Source organism: Chiloscyllium plagiosum, chromosome 40, assembly GCF_004010195.1.
Source record: "Chiloscyllium plagiosum isolate BGI_BamShark_2017 chromosome 40, ASM401019v2, whole genome shotgun sequence".
Classification (NCBI taxonomy): domain Eukaryota; kingdom Metazoa; phylum Chordata; class Chondrichthyes; order Orectolobiformes; family Hemiscylliidae; genus Chiloscyllium; species Chiloscyllium plagiosum.
The window spans coordinates 11858553-11873281 of NC_057749.1; the positions used below are offsets into that span (position 1 = coordinate 11858553).

Sequence of the window (14729 nt, forward strand, 5' to 3'; positions counted from 1 at the left end):
AAAATGAGTTTACAAAACAAGATGAGACGACAAAGGGCAATGATGGAAAACAGGGAGAGTTAAAAAAACAGATGATAAAGAGAAAAGACTTCGAAAAAGGTTCAGAAACTGAAAATCTTAGTGATGAAGACTCTGAACTTAACTTTGATATTGATGAAGTTGAGAAAAAGACTAAAGTCCAGGGAAAGAGCTCGAGTTTTACTGGCAGCTCTGAAATAGATGATAAATTTTTTAGACTTGCAGAAATGGAAAATTTTTTAGAGAAATTTGAGAAGGAAGAAGAGATGCAGAAAGATGATGATGAAATTCATTATTTTGAAGATATTCCCTCTGAAGATGAAGAACTTGTCCCCAAAATAAAGACTAAAAGAAAGGTAACAACATTACCACAGTGTTCTGCCTCACTGCATGATGACCCTGAATCCTGTTCCATGACAGAGAGAAGCCCCACCCCTAACAGCACTGACCTCTGCTCTCTAACCCCTGCTCCGTAACAGCACTGATACTAGCTACCTGAACCCCCCTTGTCGATATCCCTGACCTCTGCTCCTTAACAGACCTGGCCTCCCCCTGCTCCTCAACAGCAAGGTAAATGCTGAGGATGTTTCCCCTTATAGGAGGGTCTAGGACCAAACGGCATAGTCTCAGAATAATGAAGCGCCAATTTAAGACTGAGAGAAAGAGAAATTTCTTCTGGGGGTTGAGAGTTTTTGGAAGTTGCAATAGAGAACTGTGGGAGCAGAGTTCTTTTGTATATTTAAGACTGAGGTAGATTGAGTCCCCTCCTGACCAAGAATCTTAAGATTATGGGGAAATGCAGGAAAATTGATGAGTGTCAGATCAACCATGATCCCATTGAATGGTAGAGCAGGCTCAAGGGTCTGAGCTGTCTACTCCTGTTCCTATTCCTTATGAAAGGAAACCTCGCAACGTTTACCCTGTCAAACCCACTAAGGTTCTAATACACCTCAAAGAGATTGGAATTCGCAAGAATGACATTCAGAGTAGAAGTCCAAACCTGTTCAACGTTTGTTCATACAACAATCCCTCTGTACTAAGGACTGTCCTATTGAGCCTTCTCTGAACTGCCTCCAATGAAATGATGCCTTTCCTAAAATAGGGAGACCAAAATTGATCTAAGTACTTTAGATGTGGTCTCATCAGCACCCTGCATAGTTGCAGTAAAACTTTCCAACTCCTTTGGAATAAGGGCCAATGTTCCAATAGCCTTCCTGATTTACCTTTCATGAAGGTCCTCACATCTGGCTCCCTCTCTGTCTCTACATCTGTCTCCTTCACTCTGACTCCCTCTCCCACCCTGTCTCACGCGCTATCTGTGCTGAGTGCTGCACATTGTGGACAGTCATGTTGTAAGATGAAACCAGAGTCAAATTTTTACAGATTTTTGTTGTTTGAAGAGTTCCAGAAACCTACAGTACAAGGATTTCTTTGACCCAGTTGAGGATGAGAAACCCATGGTGAAAGACAACGATGAGGAGAAAGAAAGTGTTGAGGCAGAAGATGAACCAGATGCAGAAGAATTTGAGCCGGAGGAAGAAACGGATGAGTATGTTTTCTGAGGTTGATTACCTTAACCTATAAGCCTAAAAAGCTATATCGCACTGGGTTCAGGTCTCCAATTGTTGACTCTAAACTCCCACTCCAACCTCAACCTCTGATAGTTCAAATGACTGGCAGAAACAGCGCTTTTTGGCCAATAGTTTGGTGTGCCACAGATGGAATATAAAACCTCTCAACAGGACCATCTCTCATCCTCTTCATTACCTAGGAATATAAACGTAATTTATCTGTTTCCAATGTTCCATATGATCCAGGTGACTATTGCCAGAGTTTGTTTCATCTGCCATTTCATTATTGTCTACGATTAACGCCCAATTTGTAGAGGACCAACACTCAGTTTACTTTTTTTTCCTTTTTAAATATCTAGAAATTCTCACCATTTTTATATTTCTAACTAGCTTTCATACTCAAATTCCTTCCTCCTGATTAACCTTCTAGTCATTCTGTACCATTCTTTATATTCTGATGAATCATCTGACCTGTCACTTATCATTGCACAGGTATTTTTGTTTTCCTTGAGTTTCATGCTTTCTCTAAGTTACCAACAGATGGGGAGACATCCCTTAATTTTTTTTAGTAGTAGGAATATACTTATTCTGAGTATTCAGCAATAACCCCTTAAATAGACTGTCTCTCTATTGATCTATCCATTGAAAGTAGACATATTCTTTTTACAAACTAAAGTGTATTTATTAATTAATATTGCATTAATGTGGGTTCCTTTCTGTGATCCAGAAACCAGGAGGAGATGGCTGAGTCGGAGTGTGCCCAAGAGGCCAAAGGGGCAAATCAGAAAGTTCGCTTTAACCTGCCAGATGACAGTGATGGGAAAGAATTAGCCAGTGTGACAGGAGGAAACAAACCAGAAGAGACAAAGTCAACCTTTGAGAAGCGGCAAGAAAAGGTGATTATTGGAACTACAGTGAACACATACAGGGCTTAAATCCAGCACAACATTTCAGCTTAAAGAAAGCCCTGAAAAGTATCCACTGTGTACAACACAAGATCTTGACATTGCTTCCACAAAGGAGTTATTAGGAAGATGAGCAATGGTTTTGTCAGAGAGCTGAGAAGAAAGACCAATACAACACAGGAACAGGCCTTTCAGCTTCCAAGCCAGCACTGACACATTTGCCCTTTCATACTAAAACTGTCTTTATGTGCAGGATCCATACCCCTCAATTCTCTTCCTAATCATGTATTTGTCCAGGTGTTTCCTGAATGCTGCTATTGTGCTGCCTTCCACCACCTTTTCTGGCAACACATTCCAGGCACTTACCACGCTTTGTGTGAAAAATATGCCTTGCACATCTCTTTAAAACCTCCCACCCCCCCAAACCCAAAATCTTGAACCTGTGTCCCCTCATAATTGATCTCCCCAGTCTTTCCAACCTTTCTTCACAGCTAAAATCCCCTATACCAGGCAACATCCTGGTAAACCTTTGTTGTACCCTCACCAAATCATCCAAGTTCTTCTGGGAATGTGGTGACCAGAACTCTACACAATATTGCAAGTGTGGCCTAATTAAAGTTCTATAAAGCTGCAGCATAACTTGTCTATCCTTATAAGTACTCCTTGCCCCTTCCAATGCAAGAATGCCATTGGCCTTTTTTTTTACAACCTTCTCTACCTATGCTGCTGCCTTCAGTGACCTGTGGATCTGCACACCTAGATCCCTTTACGTATCAATACTCCTAATGGTTCTGCCATTCACTGTATATTTTCCACTTAACCTTCCAAAATGCACCACCTCACACTTGCCTGGATTAAACTCCATCTGCCATTTTTCTGTCCATGCCTCCAACTGATCTATATCCTGCTGTATCCTCTGACAATCCTCCTCACTGTCCGCAACTCCACCAATCTTTGCATCGTTCACTAACTTACTAATTAGACCAGCTACATGTTCCTCCAAATCACTTATATAGTCCACGAACAAGATCCCAGCACTGATCTCTGTGAAACACAACTAGTCACAACCCTCTATTCCGAAAAGCACCCTTCCACCACTACCCTCCTGTGACTAAGCCAGTTCTGTATCCATCTTGCCAGCTCACCGCGATACCTTTTGATTTCACTTTTTGTACCAGTTTGCCATGAGGGACCTTGTCAAAGGCTTTACTGAAGTCCATGCAAACAACAACTGCTTTTCCCTCATCAATCATCTTCGCAACCTCTTCAAAAAAACTCAATAAAGTTAGTGAGGCATGACCTTGCTCACACGCAACCATGGTAATAAGCGCATTTGTTTCTTAATGCGTGTAGATCTTGTCCCTGAAAATCTTTTCCAATAATTTCCCTACCACAGAATGAGGCTCAGAGGCCTGTAATTTCTTGGATTATCCCTGCTACCCTTTTTATCAATAGGGCAATTGGCTCTTCTCCAGTCATCTGGGACCTCACCTGTGGCCAAAAAGGTTGTCAGTGCTCCAGCAATTTGATCTCTTGCCTTCCTCAATATTCTGGGATCGATCTCAGCAGGACCTGGGGATTTATCTACTTTAATATTTTTTAGGACGCACAATACCTCTTCCCTTTTAGTAGCAACTTGGCTTAGAAATTTGACACTCCCTTCCCTGACATCATCCTCCACCAATTCTTTCTCTTTGGTGAATACCAACATTACGTATTTGTTTAGGACCTCACCTACCACTTCTGGCTCCGTGCATAGATCCCTTACTTTGTCCTTGAGTGAGCTAACCCTTTCCCTGGTTATCCAGGTTTGAGATGGAAAACTTTGGAGAAAAATTCTGTAGATTGGGGCATGTGTGGCTAAAGGTATTAGTGCTGATAGTGGGCTGTGTGTAGTTATGGGGATAAGAATGGGAACAATGTGAAAGGATTTAGATATGATTTTAAATTTTTGGGGAAGCATAAGTGTTGTTTCAGAAATCAGGTGTTTTTCTCTCCATACATGCTGCGTGATCTGTTGAGTATTTTCAATGTTTTCTGTTTTAATTTCAGATTTTCAGCGTCCACAGTATTTTGCAGATTTAAATATTTAAAATTATGAAATGGTGTTTAAAAGTTTGGAAACACTGGAAAGAGTAGATACAAGCAAACTATTATGTCTGATTGAAGAATGTGCCTTTGAGATTAACCATCAAGATATCTGGACAGAGAATAACACAATCATTTTTACTCTGGGTTTGGAGGTTGTGGAGTTAGTAATTGAAGCGTGATGTTCAGATTAGTGGCTAAAGGAACCGAAGGATGGTATACAGTTAGAATACAGATTGCTGCTTACTGTCCTGTCAATGTGAAATGTTTAGGTAGAATTACTAATCTCCATCCTGTGACCTTCACATAATGTAATTCGCTGGTAACCAGCATGGTGTTGTTTTGTTTCCAATAGCTGAATGCTCAAATCCAACAACTGGAAATGTCTGCCTTGGAGCAGAAGCCTTGGCAGCTTCTGGGAGAGGTCAATGCCCAGATACGACCAGAGAACAGCCTGCTGGAGGAGGACCTCCAGTTTGACCATGCAGTTAGAAAAGGTAAGCCTTACCTCCACACAATAACTTTGAAATGATGGGGACTGGGAGGGTGTTCATTCAGACATAATTATGTTGTTGGCATGTTTATATGCATGTGTCATGAGCAAAACTTAACTATGTTATTGAAAAATAATTACTGTCGATGCTGGAAATCTGAAATTAAAAATGAAAATGCACAGCAGGTCAGATAGCATGTATGCCAAGAAAAACAGTTTTAGGTCAGCAACCTTTCATCAAAGTTCATAAATCTGATGATGAATCGTTGACCTGAAATGTTGAGCTGTGTTGTAGTTAACTTTATATTGAGTTTGTGCTCCTTTCCATATCTATTCTCAGCTCCAGTTATCACTGAGGAGACGACACTTAAACTAGAGGATGTTATTATTCAGAGGATTAAAGACCAGGTCAGTGAAAGTCTTTGTAGTACCTCCTGGATCAACGTTTCTGTTAGGTTTGTCGATTTTCCCCAGGTACTGTCAGCAAACATTTGTGAAGTTAGAGCCAGTTGTTTGTGCCATACAGCATGGTGTGACTAGCAACTAATCGTTTGGAACATTTTAACTGTGAATATTGGTGCCTAATTGCACAGGCAGCTTGTGCATACCAAGTATGATTTATTCACATTTCAACTGCTGGAGTGCCACCAATACAAAATTTAAATCAAACATAAAATAACAGCAAATTAGATTAACAGTACAGGTAGTTCTCCTATGATACTGTAATTGCATTCCCAAGCAACACTGTGTTATAGAAAATCATGCAATAGAAATAATGGGGCTATGGCGAGAAACAGGATTGGAGCAAACCACCAAAAATGAGTAAAAATCTAAACAAAAGTAGTAGTTTGCCTAACCCAAACAATAGCACAATCTAAGTAAATTTTGAGCTGTTGTACTGTATAGTGCAGTTCATCAGAATCTTCAACTGATTGGCATTTACACCTGCTGGCTGCACTGCATTCTCAGCGATCTTCAGATCCCATCCAATAATAACACTGCACAAGTCAGATCCAGAATGAAACCTCCCTTGATAGATCATGGGCTGAATCTTAATTTCTTTCACTAGGTGTCAGTTTGTCAAGTATTTTGGAGGGTTTCACAAAGTCTATCAACTTATTTTACAAAACCTGCTTGATTTATTACCTACCCTGCCCTTTGGTGCTCCTCTCTCACACTCTAGCACCATCATCCCATGTGCCATTACCAAAACAACTGACCACTTCCTGGATATCCCAGAATTGACCAACATGCGTGGTGCACCCAGACAAGAGCTGTCAGTCCGGAGCTGCCCTGCATGGTTTCTGACATTGGCCCTAGATGTGGCAGACAGTGGAAAATTCATGCCTCTCTTTGTGAGCCTGGAGATGCTGCTCCTGGGGATGGGGTGATACAGAGTCAGGTATCTCCCAGACCAACAGAGGATGCCATTCTACTGAAACCATGCCAACCTGGATCAGGATAACTGTCCAGGCTAGTGCAGTCTCGATCAACTGAAGGAATGCATAGAATGTAGAAAGAAGATCAATGATCTTCTCCACTCGGCCAATGAATTGCCACCATCTTCTCTTTCATACCTCATGCTCACACACTCACTCTCTCTTTCTCTACTATTGTACCCACTATTTCCTGTAACATCTTCCCTGCTCACTCTCATCCTCGCTACCAACTGACCCTGACTAACCCTGAATCTCTTCTTCGCAGCCTACTTGCTCACTGTGCAGTGTTTCCTGAGTCTGACCACCCTGAGCAGCTGACTGACCATGTCCAAGCCCCTGTACTGGTATTATTTTGCAGTTGGTTATCATAATGATTAGTCACTGAAACAAGATTCACCTGAGTCTACAGATATTCTTTAACATCTAAACATATTTTTTAAACAAAAAAAAATTAAAAAGCTCTTCATACAAACAACAAAGCCAAGTTTCAAGCTACCCCTCAACACTCCTTTTACTGTTAGTCAATTCAAGTGAAATTTTAACTCTCAAATCTCAACTCAAGTTTTTAGATTAACAGGATGCTCCCAGCTTCTTGTCCTCGGGCTGTAGAAACATTTTCACAATGCTTTTTCAAGTCCACTAGCGCAAACATTTCATAATACCTTTCACAAAGCTCTTTATGAGAAATGCACAAGCCAACTGATTATGTGATACCAACACAGAGTTCAGTCTTGCGCACACTGTGACACCTAGTGCTGGGAATGAGAAATGTGTTAACAGCAAACAAGACAGGGGACGAAACGTTTGCAACAAAAACTTCCAGCTCGGCGAACAGAACCACAGCAGCAAACAAGAGTTTGCTTTATTAAAAAAAAGTTGGCAATTCACAAATCATGTTACAGATAAATCACTTTTAATAAACATGCATTATAGGAGAACTACCTGTACAACAATGTGGAAAACACAAACTGAAAATGTAAATAATAGAATAAATTAATAAAATTTCAAGAATGGAAGTGGAGTTTTTGAAGTGGGATTAATGTTTCACATATATGTAAAATTTATGATGAAGTATGCTTTAAATGCTGCAGTTGCCCAAGTAAACATTGACGTTTCTCATCCTGAGATGTGGGTGGCATGTTTGTGTAATTAATTCAAAATATGACACTTAATTTGCAAGAGCAGAGAGATGGAGAAAGTGTTCATAGAGCTGTTCAAAATTATCAACAGGACAGCAAAAACCAATACAAATTAAATTATTTCATTTGTCAGAAAATCAAAGGTGAGCCCATTGCTGGAAAGGAATGTTTTGTTATGTGGCTGACATTTGGTGTAATAATTTAATACTCCTTGCTGTAGTTAAAGATGAGGTAAGAAGAAAGGAAAATGCAAATGTGGAAAATTAGTCCAGAGAGAAGCCTATATGTTTAGGGATAAAATATCTGTCCACCAATCAGAAATATCAAAATCCTTAGCGAGTTTTGAGAAGATTTGTAGCTCGGGTTGAGGTTTTGGATGTGGGTTTGCTCGCTGAGCTGAAAGGTTCATTTCCAGACGTTTCGTTACCTTACTAGGTAACATCTTCTGTGGACCTAAGGTGAAGCAATGCTGAATATCAAAATCCTAGAACAAGTATTAGGGGGACTAGTGGGCCAGTGAGAGTGTGAAGGAAGGAATATGGTCCACAAACAGAACAGTTTGACAGGACTTGGAGCTGTGACAGGAGATTCCCCTCCCAAATGTTCAGTCCCACTTTGCTTTGTGGATTCATATGTATGTTCAGCATTTTCTGCTTCAACTAAGATTGATGAGATGAATATTTGGAATTGGTACATTTAGTCTCCTTCGAACAATCAATTTTCCACAATGTTGTTCCTGAATGATTTACAGCCATGGGATAATTGGTTGGGTTTGGTTCTCTGCACTGTTTTCTTTTATAAGTTCTTAATTGGCAACTATTTAATGTACAGCGATCAGGTATTGATGGGTAAGCATCATGTGCCATGTGTTACAGGCTTGGGATGATGTTGTACGTAAGGAAAAACCAAAAGAAGAGGCCTTTGAATATAAAAAGAGACTCACCTTGGACCATGAGAAAAGCAAACTGAGCCTGGCTGAAGTTTATGAGCAGGAATATTTAAAGCAAACTCAGGTAATAATCTTGGATAACCTTTGGGGTTAATTGAATTTGAAGAGGAGTTCAGTTTTTAATATCTATGTTAGACACCGGAAAACTTGAAACAGGATACAGTACCTGGTTCAGTGTTGATGTCAAGCATTATTAACACTCTGGCAACAGTCACTCAGGAGAAACAGTGGCATTGCAGTTAATATCATTAGACAAATAATAACAGATCCAGACTGATAACCTGGAGACATAGGTTCAGATCTCACAATGGAAACTTGTGAAATTCACATTAATTAGTTTGAGGTATAAAGATAGTCTCGGTTATGGTGACCAAGACAACTGTCATGAGTGGTTATAAAATCCCATCTGGTTCACTAATGTCATTTGGGGAAGGAAATCTGCCATACTTATCTGGCTGGCCGACAAGTGACCCCAGAAACACAGCAATGTGTTTGACTCTTAACTGCTTCTAAAATAGTCAGGAACCTGCTCAGTTCAAGGACAATGAGAGATGGGCAACAACCATTCCAACTGATACCCACATCCTATGAAAGAATGAAGAAAAAAGAGCTTTCTGATTGGTCTCACCACACCTAAATGTTCATGTGTGTAACAGACAGAAATGATTCCAATGAGACTGTCCCCAAAAAAGTCAGCACCTTTAGGTATTGATCTCCCCCCGTGAGAGTGAACACCATCAGGACCTGCTGTCCCGGTGCAAGTGAGGACATTGTGAGTAAACTGAGATCACAGGCTAGGCCATTTTGGTGTGAGAGATTACATAGCTGGGATTACATATGTGACAGACTTTTAATTAAACTCTTGCAATCGCAGCAAATATCTGAAGTGGAGGAAAATGTGCAGCATGCTGAGATCCAGAGGTTGATGGATTCCCTTTTCCTTAAACTGGATGCACTTTCAAACTTCCATTTCACACCCAAACCGGTGAGTAAAAGAAACGCAAAATTAGAGTCAAGCATGGTCTGCATGACTGTACCACTATGTGTATGGCCTCTGTCTACTCTCAGACTATACTAGCACCCACTGGATAGTCATTTCCTCTGATGCATTGTTTGATATATGATATTCACTATACTGGAACTGCTGGCTGCTGGAACAATCAGATCAGCTGCATTTCTGTACCATGTTGATTTAACTGATTCCAACAAGGTGAAACCAAAGGTGAACCGCAATGTGCTTCAGTCCCCATTACCTGCTCTGACCTCTGCTGGAATACAGGGTTGGAAATCCCTCATGTAAGGTTCACCCAGTAAGAATGATCACTGGATGTGGGTGACCATGCAAGCAATTTTGAGATCTATAGCATACTAATTTCAGGTCTTCAGGAGAGAAAACTCTCAAACAAAACTATTAAAATAATAAGCACACACTCCCTCAGTGCTGGCGTAGAATTGAAAGTTTTGGATTCAGACACCAAAAGATAAATGTCTACAATTCAACCACTGACTTTTTCTTTGATATTTAAATCTTGTGATTTGTGTAATTGACTACACTTGCTATCTAGGTGCAGTCTATTTGTGATCCTGTCACGTTTATCCTCGGGGCAGGTTTACATCACCCCATAGCACTCTGACTGGGATTTGTGAGGTGCAAAAATCAGTATCTGCCACATCCAGAGGAAAAGTCATGCTGCGAGCAGCTCTCACTCACTAATCATTGAACTGAATCACCTTGGCTGTCAATTGGGGAGGAAGAACAAAATGTTTAAACTGTGCCAGCTTTTAACAAAGTTTTTTTTTTCTTTTGCCAGCCCATGCCTGAAGTGAAGGTGGTCTCTAACCTGCCTTCTATTTGTTTGGAGGAGGTGGCACCAGTGAATGTTAGTGATGCCACTCTGCTAGCACCAGAAGAAATCAAGGTAAGAGGTAAAAGAGGGAGATAGGATAAATCCCAACAGTTCTAAGGCTCTCCCTGGAATGGCACTGAGCCCCACTTTGCCCAATCCATTTTAACTGATAACCGTTAGGAAAGGGTTGCAACATCAGCCTCTTTGCTTATGATTTTAAAGGTGAACTCAAGCTTGGACTTCTACTGTTGGCCATATTGGTGATACCATGGATAAGAACGGGATCATGATCATGCTGACTACAAAGCTACTCGTAGTTCAGATTCAACACATTTGACTGGCTATGCTGAAGCATCAGTGAGGCTGAAAGAGAGTGTGATGACAGGAGGCTGAAGAGTTTTGCAAGAACATTGGTTTATTTTTTTGCTGTCTGGCCTGATAATTGCAGGAGAAGGGTCGAGCTGGGGAGATCCAGGGAGCCACAGAAAAGACAGCAACGGACAAGAAACGAGAGAGAAGGAAGAAGAAGAAACTGAAGCGTCTCCGACTGAAGGAGAAGGAAGCACGTCAGAAAGTGGTGGAGAAGTTGAATGTGAAGCTGAGTAATAAACAAGTAAAGGAAAAGAATGCTGAAAAATTGAGAAAATTGACCTGGGAAGGAAAGGCAACACTGCTGAAGGTGAGCACTGTTATGGGTTGATTAATGTCTGGCGTAGGCAGCGGTGTGATGAGACTGTTTAATGTGTGTCTCACTGAATGGGAAATGGAGAGATTAAGTTAATTTGACCACGTTTTATGTCCTTTCAATGGTTGCTTCCTCTGGCATATAATTACCATAAATTCCATTATTCCTATTCACAGCAAATGTTTCCTTTACAGAATGTTCAGACCAGTTTCCTTCCATGTACTGCATCGAAATTTCAAACACTCTTCCCATTAGAATAAAAGCAAAATACTGTGGATGCTGTAACTTTGAAATAAATTCAGGAAAAAGTTATTCTAATTTGAAAAATTAACTCCAGTTAACTCCGTTTTACTCCACAGATTCTGCCAAACCTTTTGAGTTCCTTCAGCATTCTCTTAATTCATGTCATTCAATTTGTATCCATTCACGCTCAAAATCTCTGTACAGCAGTTTCAGAGAAGCACTTAGAGTCATAGAGATGTACAGCATGGAAACTGACCCTTCGGTCCAACCCGTCCATGACGACCAGATATCCCAACCCAATCTAGTCCCACCTGTCAGCACCCGGCCCATATCCCTTCTGACAGAAAATACACAGCAGTTCTGTCACCATCTGAGAGAAAAGATAGTTTAATTTTATGATTGAGTCATTGTATAGAGCAAGCCGCAAGGCTGCAGTTGAAGAACAAAGCAGTTTCTGCCCAGTTTGTTGAAGAACAAAGGTTTCCAGCATCTGCAGTCATTGTTTTTACCTCATTGTATAGAGGCCATCTGAATGGCAAGGAGAAAGTGAGGTCTGCAGATGCTGGAGATCAAAGTTGAAACTTTATTGCTGGAACAGCACAGCAGGTCAGGCAGCATCCAGGGAACAGGAGATTCGACGTTTCGGGCACAGGCCCTTCTTCAGGAATGAGCAGAGAGTGTTCAGCAGGAGAAGATAAAAGGTAGGGAGGAGGGACTTGGAGGAGGGGAGTTGGAAATGTGATAGGTGGAAAGAGGTCAAGGTGAGGGTGATAGGTCGGAGTAGGACGGAGGCGGAGAGGTCAAGAAGAAGACTGCAGAAGACTGCAAGAAATCTAGGGAACAGAAGATTCGACGTTTCGGGCACATGCCCTTCTTCAGGAATGAGCAGAGAGTGTTCAGCAGGAGAAGATAAAAGGTAGGGAGGAGGGACTTGGAGGAGGGGAGTTGGAAGTGGAGGAGATGCGGTGGAGGGCACCGTCGACCACGTCGCCTTCCTGACCTGCAGTCTTCTTGTTGACCTCTCCGCCTCCATCCTACTCCGACCTATCACCCTCACCTTGACCTCTTTCCACCTATCACATTTCCAACGCCCCTCCTCCAAGTCCCTCCTCCCTACCTTTTATCTTCTCCTGCTGAACACTCTCTGCTCATTCCTGAAGAAGGGCCTGTGCCCGAAACGTCGAATCTCCTGTTCCCTGGATGCTGCCTGACCTGCTGTGCTGTTCCAGCAATAAAGTTTCAACATCTGAATGGCAAGCCTATCCTTTTTGACTTGTGTGTTTCCAACATTCTCTCTCATGCTTGGTTCAATTCAATTATATCATATCTCTTTGTAGTACCTCTAAGTTTTGTATATATCTTATCACTTCAAAGTCTGTGAGAAGATTTGTACCTCGGGTGCTCGTTGTTGTGGTTCTGTTCGCCGAGCTGGGGTTGCAGATGTTTCGTCCCCTGTCTAGGTGACATCCTCAGTGCTTAGGAGCCTCCTGTGAAGCGCCTCTGTGATCTTTCCTCCGGCATTTGTAGTGGTTTGAATCTGCCGCTTGCGGTTGTCAGTTCCAGCTGTCCGCTGCAGTGGCCGGTATATTGAGTCCAGGTCAATGTGCATATTGATTGAATCTGTGGATGAGTGCCATGCCTCTAGGAATTCTGAACAGCCAGGGAATTCCTAGAGGCATGGCACTCATCCACAGATTCAATCAATAAGCACATCAATCTGGACCCAATATACCGGCCACTGCAACGGACAGTTGGAACTGACAACCGGAAGCGACAAATTCAAACCACTACAAATGCCGGAGGAAAGATCACAGAAGCGCTTCACAGGAGGCTCCTAAGCACTGAGGATGTCACCTAGACAGGGGACGAAACATCTGCAACACAAATTTCCAGCTCGGCGAACAGAACCATAACATATCTTCTCACTTAATGATCATTTACCATGTTATCTACTTTAGTAAAGTCTCTCCTTTTGATACTGCCTGAAACATCAGTACCCCAAAAAGAGCCCCCAGTTTATTGCAGTAGATTTTATATGCAGCACTGTGGAGAATTTTGTAATCTTCTTGCCTTTGATTTCCCATATAATTCACTATATTGCAGGGGTGGTGTCAGAAAGCTAAAATTTCTATTATAAAAGTGAATTTCTACCTAATTTTTTGTTTTTAACCATTTAAAAGGATGAAGGGAAAGACAAAACTCTACGCTCGTCAAAGGCCTTTTTCTCCCAGTTACAAGATCAAGTAAAAGCTGATCTGAGAGGAGCCAAGATGAAAGCCAACAAGCAAAACAAACAAAGAGCTCTATCGACAAGCAAGCTGAAACTTTAACGCCATGCCCTTCAACTCCTTTACACAGATACTTATCTGCATTTTGTACCTACTTATAACTGTACATAAGAGCATTCCAGAATCATCTTTAATTTAAAACATGACAGTTTCTAAATAAAAGAGTTTTCTTTTATGCTGTATGGAGGTCTCTTTTTCACCTGTGTCACAAATGTTGGATAATACCTTTTGCTGGTTGCAGTAAACACCAAAATATCAAGAGTAAACAAAAGCTCTAAAAGTATAGATGGCTCAGTGGTTAGCACTGCTGCCTCACAGCACCAGACACCTAGGTTCAATTCTGGCCTCGGGCAACTGTCTGTGTGGAGTTTGCACATTCTCCCTGCGTCTGTGTGGGTTTCCTCTGGGTGCTCCGGTTTTCTCTCACAGTCCAAAGATGTGCAGGTCAGGTGAATTGGCCTTGCTAAATTGCCCACAGTGTTAGGTGCATTAGTCAGAGGGAAATGGATCTGGGTGGGTTACTTTTTGAAGAAGGGCTTATGCCCGAAACGTCGATTCTCCTGTTCCCTGGATGCTGCCTGACCTGCTGCGCTTTTCCAGCAACAAATTTCCAGCTCTGATCTCCAGCATCTGCAGACCTCACTTTCTCCTTACTTTTTGAAGGGTCAGTGTGGACTTGTTGGGCTGAAGGGCCTGTTTCCACCCTGTAGGGAATCTAATCTAGAACATAGAAGAATACAGCGCAGTACAGGCCCTTCGGCCCTCGATGTTGTGCCGATCCAAGCCCACCTAACCTACACTAGCCCACTATCCTCCATATGCCTATCCAATACCCATAATGAGGGAGAGTCCACCACTGCTACTGGCAGGGCATTCCATGAACTCACGACTCGCTGAGTAAAGAACCTACCCCTAACATCTGTCCTATACCTACCCCCCCTTAATTTAAAGCTATGCCCCCTTGTAATAGCTGACTCCATATGAGGAAAAAGATTCTCACTGTCGACCCTATCTAAGCCCCTAATCATCTTGTACACCTCTATCAAGTCACCCCTAAACCTTCT

General features: G+C 41.8%; 1 protein-coding gene across 1 annotated transcript; it reads left to right on the top strand.

Moving 5' to 3' along the window:
* Window positions 1–6: 6 nt before the first annotated feature.
* Window positions 7–13847, top strand: mphosph10 (M-phase phosphoprotein 10 (U3 small nucleolar ribonucleoprotein)). Its single transcript, XM_043680328.1, has 10 exons — window positions 7–374; window positions 1419–1567; window positions 2317–2485; window positions 4938–5079; window positions 5416–5483; window positions 8529–8666; window positions 9477–9587; window positions 10414–10521; window positions 10898–11128; window positions 13558–13847. The coding sequence occupies exons 1-10, from the start codon at window positions 72–74 to the stop codon at window positions 13705–13707; spliced, it is 1569 nt and encodes a 522-aa protein (XP_043536263.1). The 5' UTR covers window positions 7–71; the 3' UTR covers window positions 13708–13847.
* The last annotated feature ends 882 nt before the right edge of the window (window positions 13848–14729 follow it).

Coding starts and splice junctions, on each gene's coding strand:
- mphosph10 (XM_043680328.1), top strand. CDS start 72: ATGATAAAGAGAAAAGACTTCGAAAAAGGTTCAGAAACTGAAAATCTT. Junction 375..1,418: donor AAATAAAGACTAAAAGAAAG/GTAACAACATTA, acceptor TGTTGTTTGAAG/AGTTCCAGAAACCTACAGTA. Junction 5,484..8,528: donor TTCAGAGGATTAAAGACCAG/GTCAGTGAAAGT, acceptor CATGTGTTACAG/GCTTGGGATGATGTTGTACG.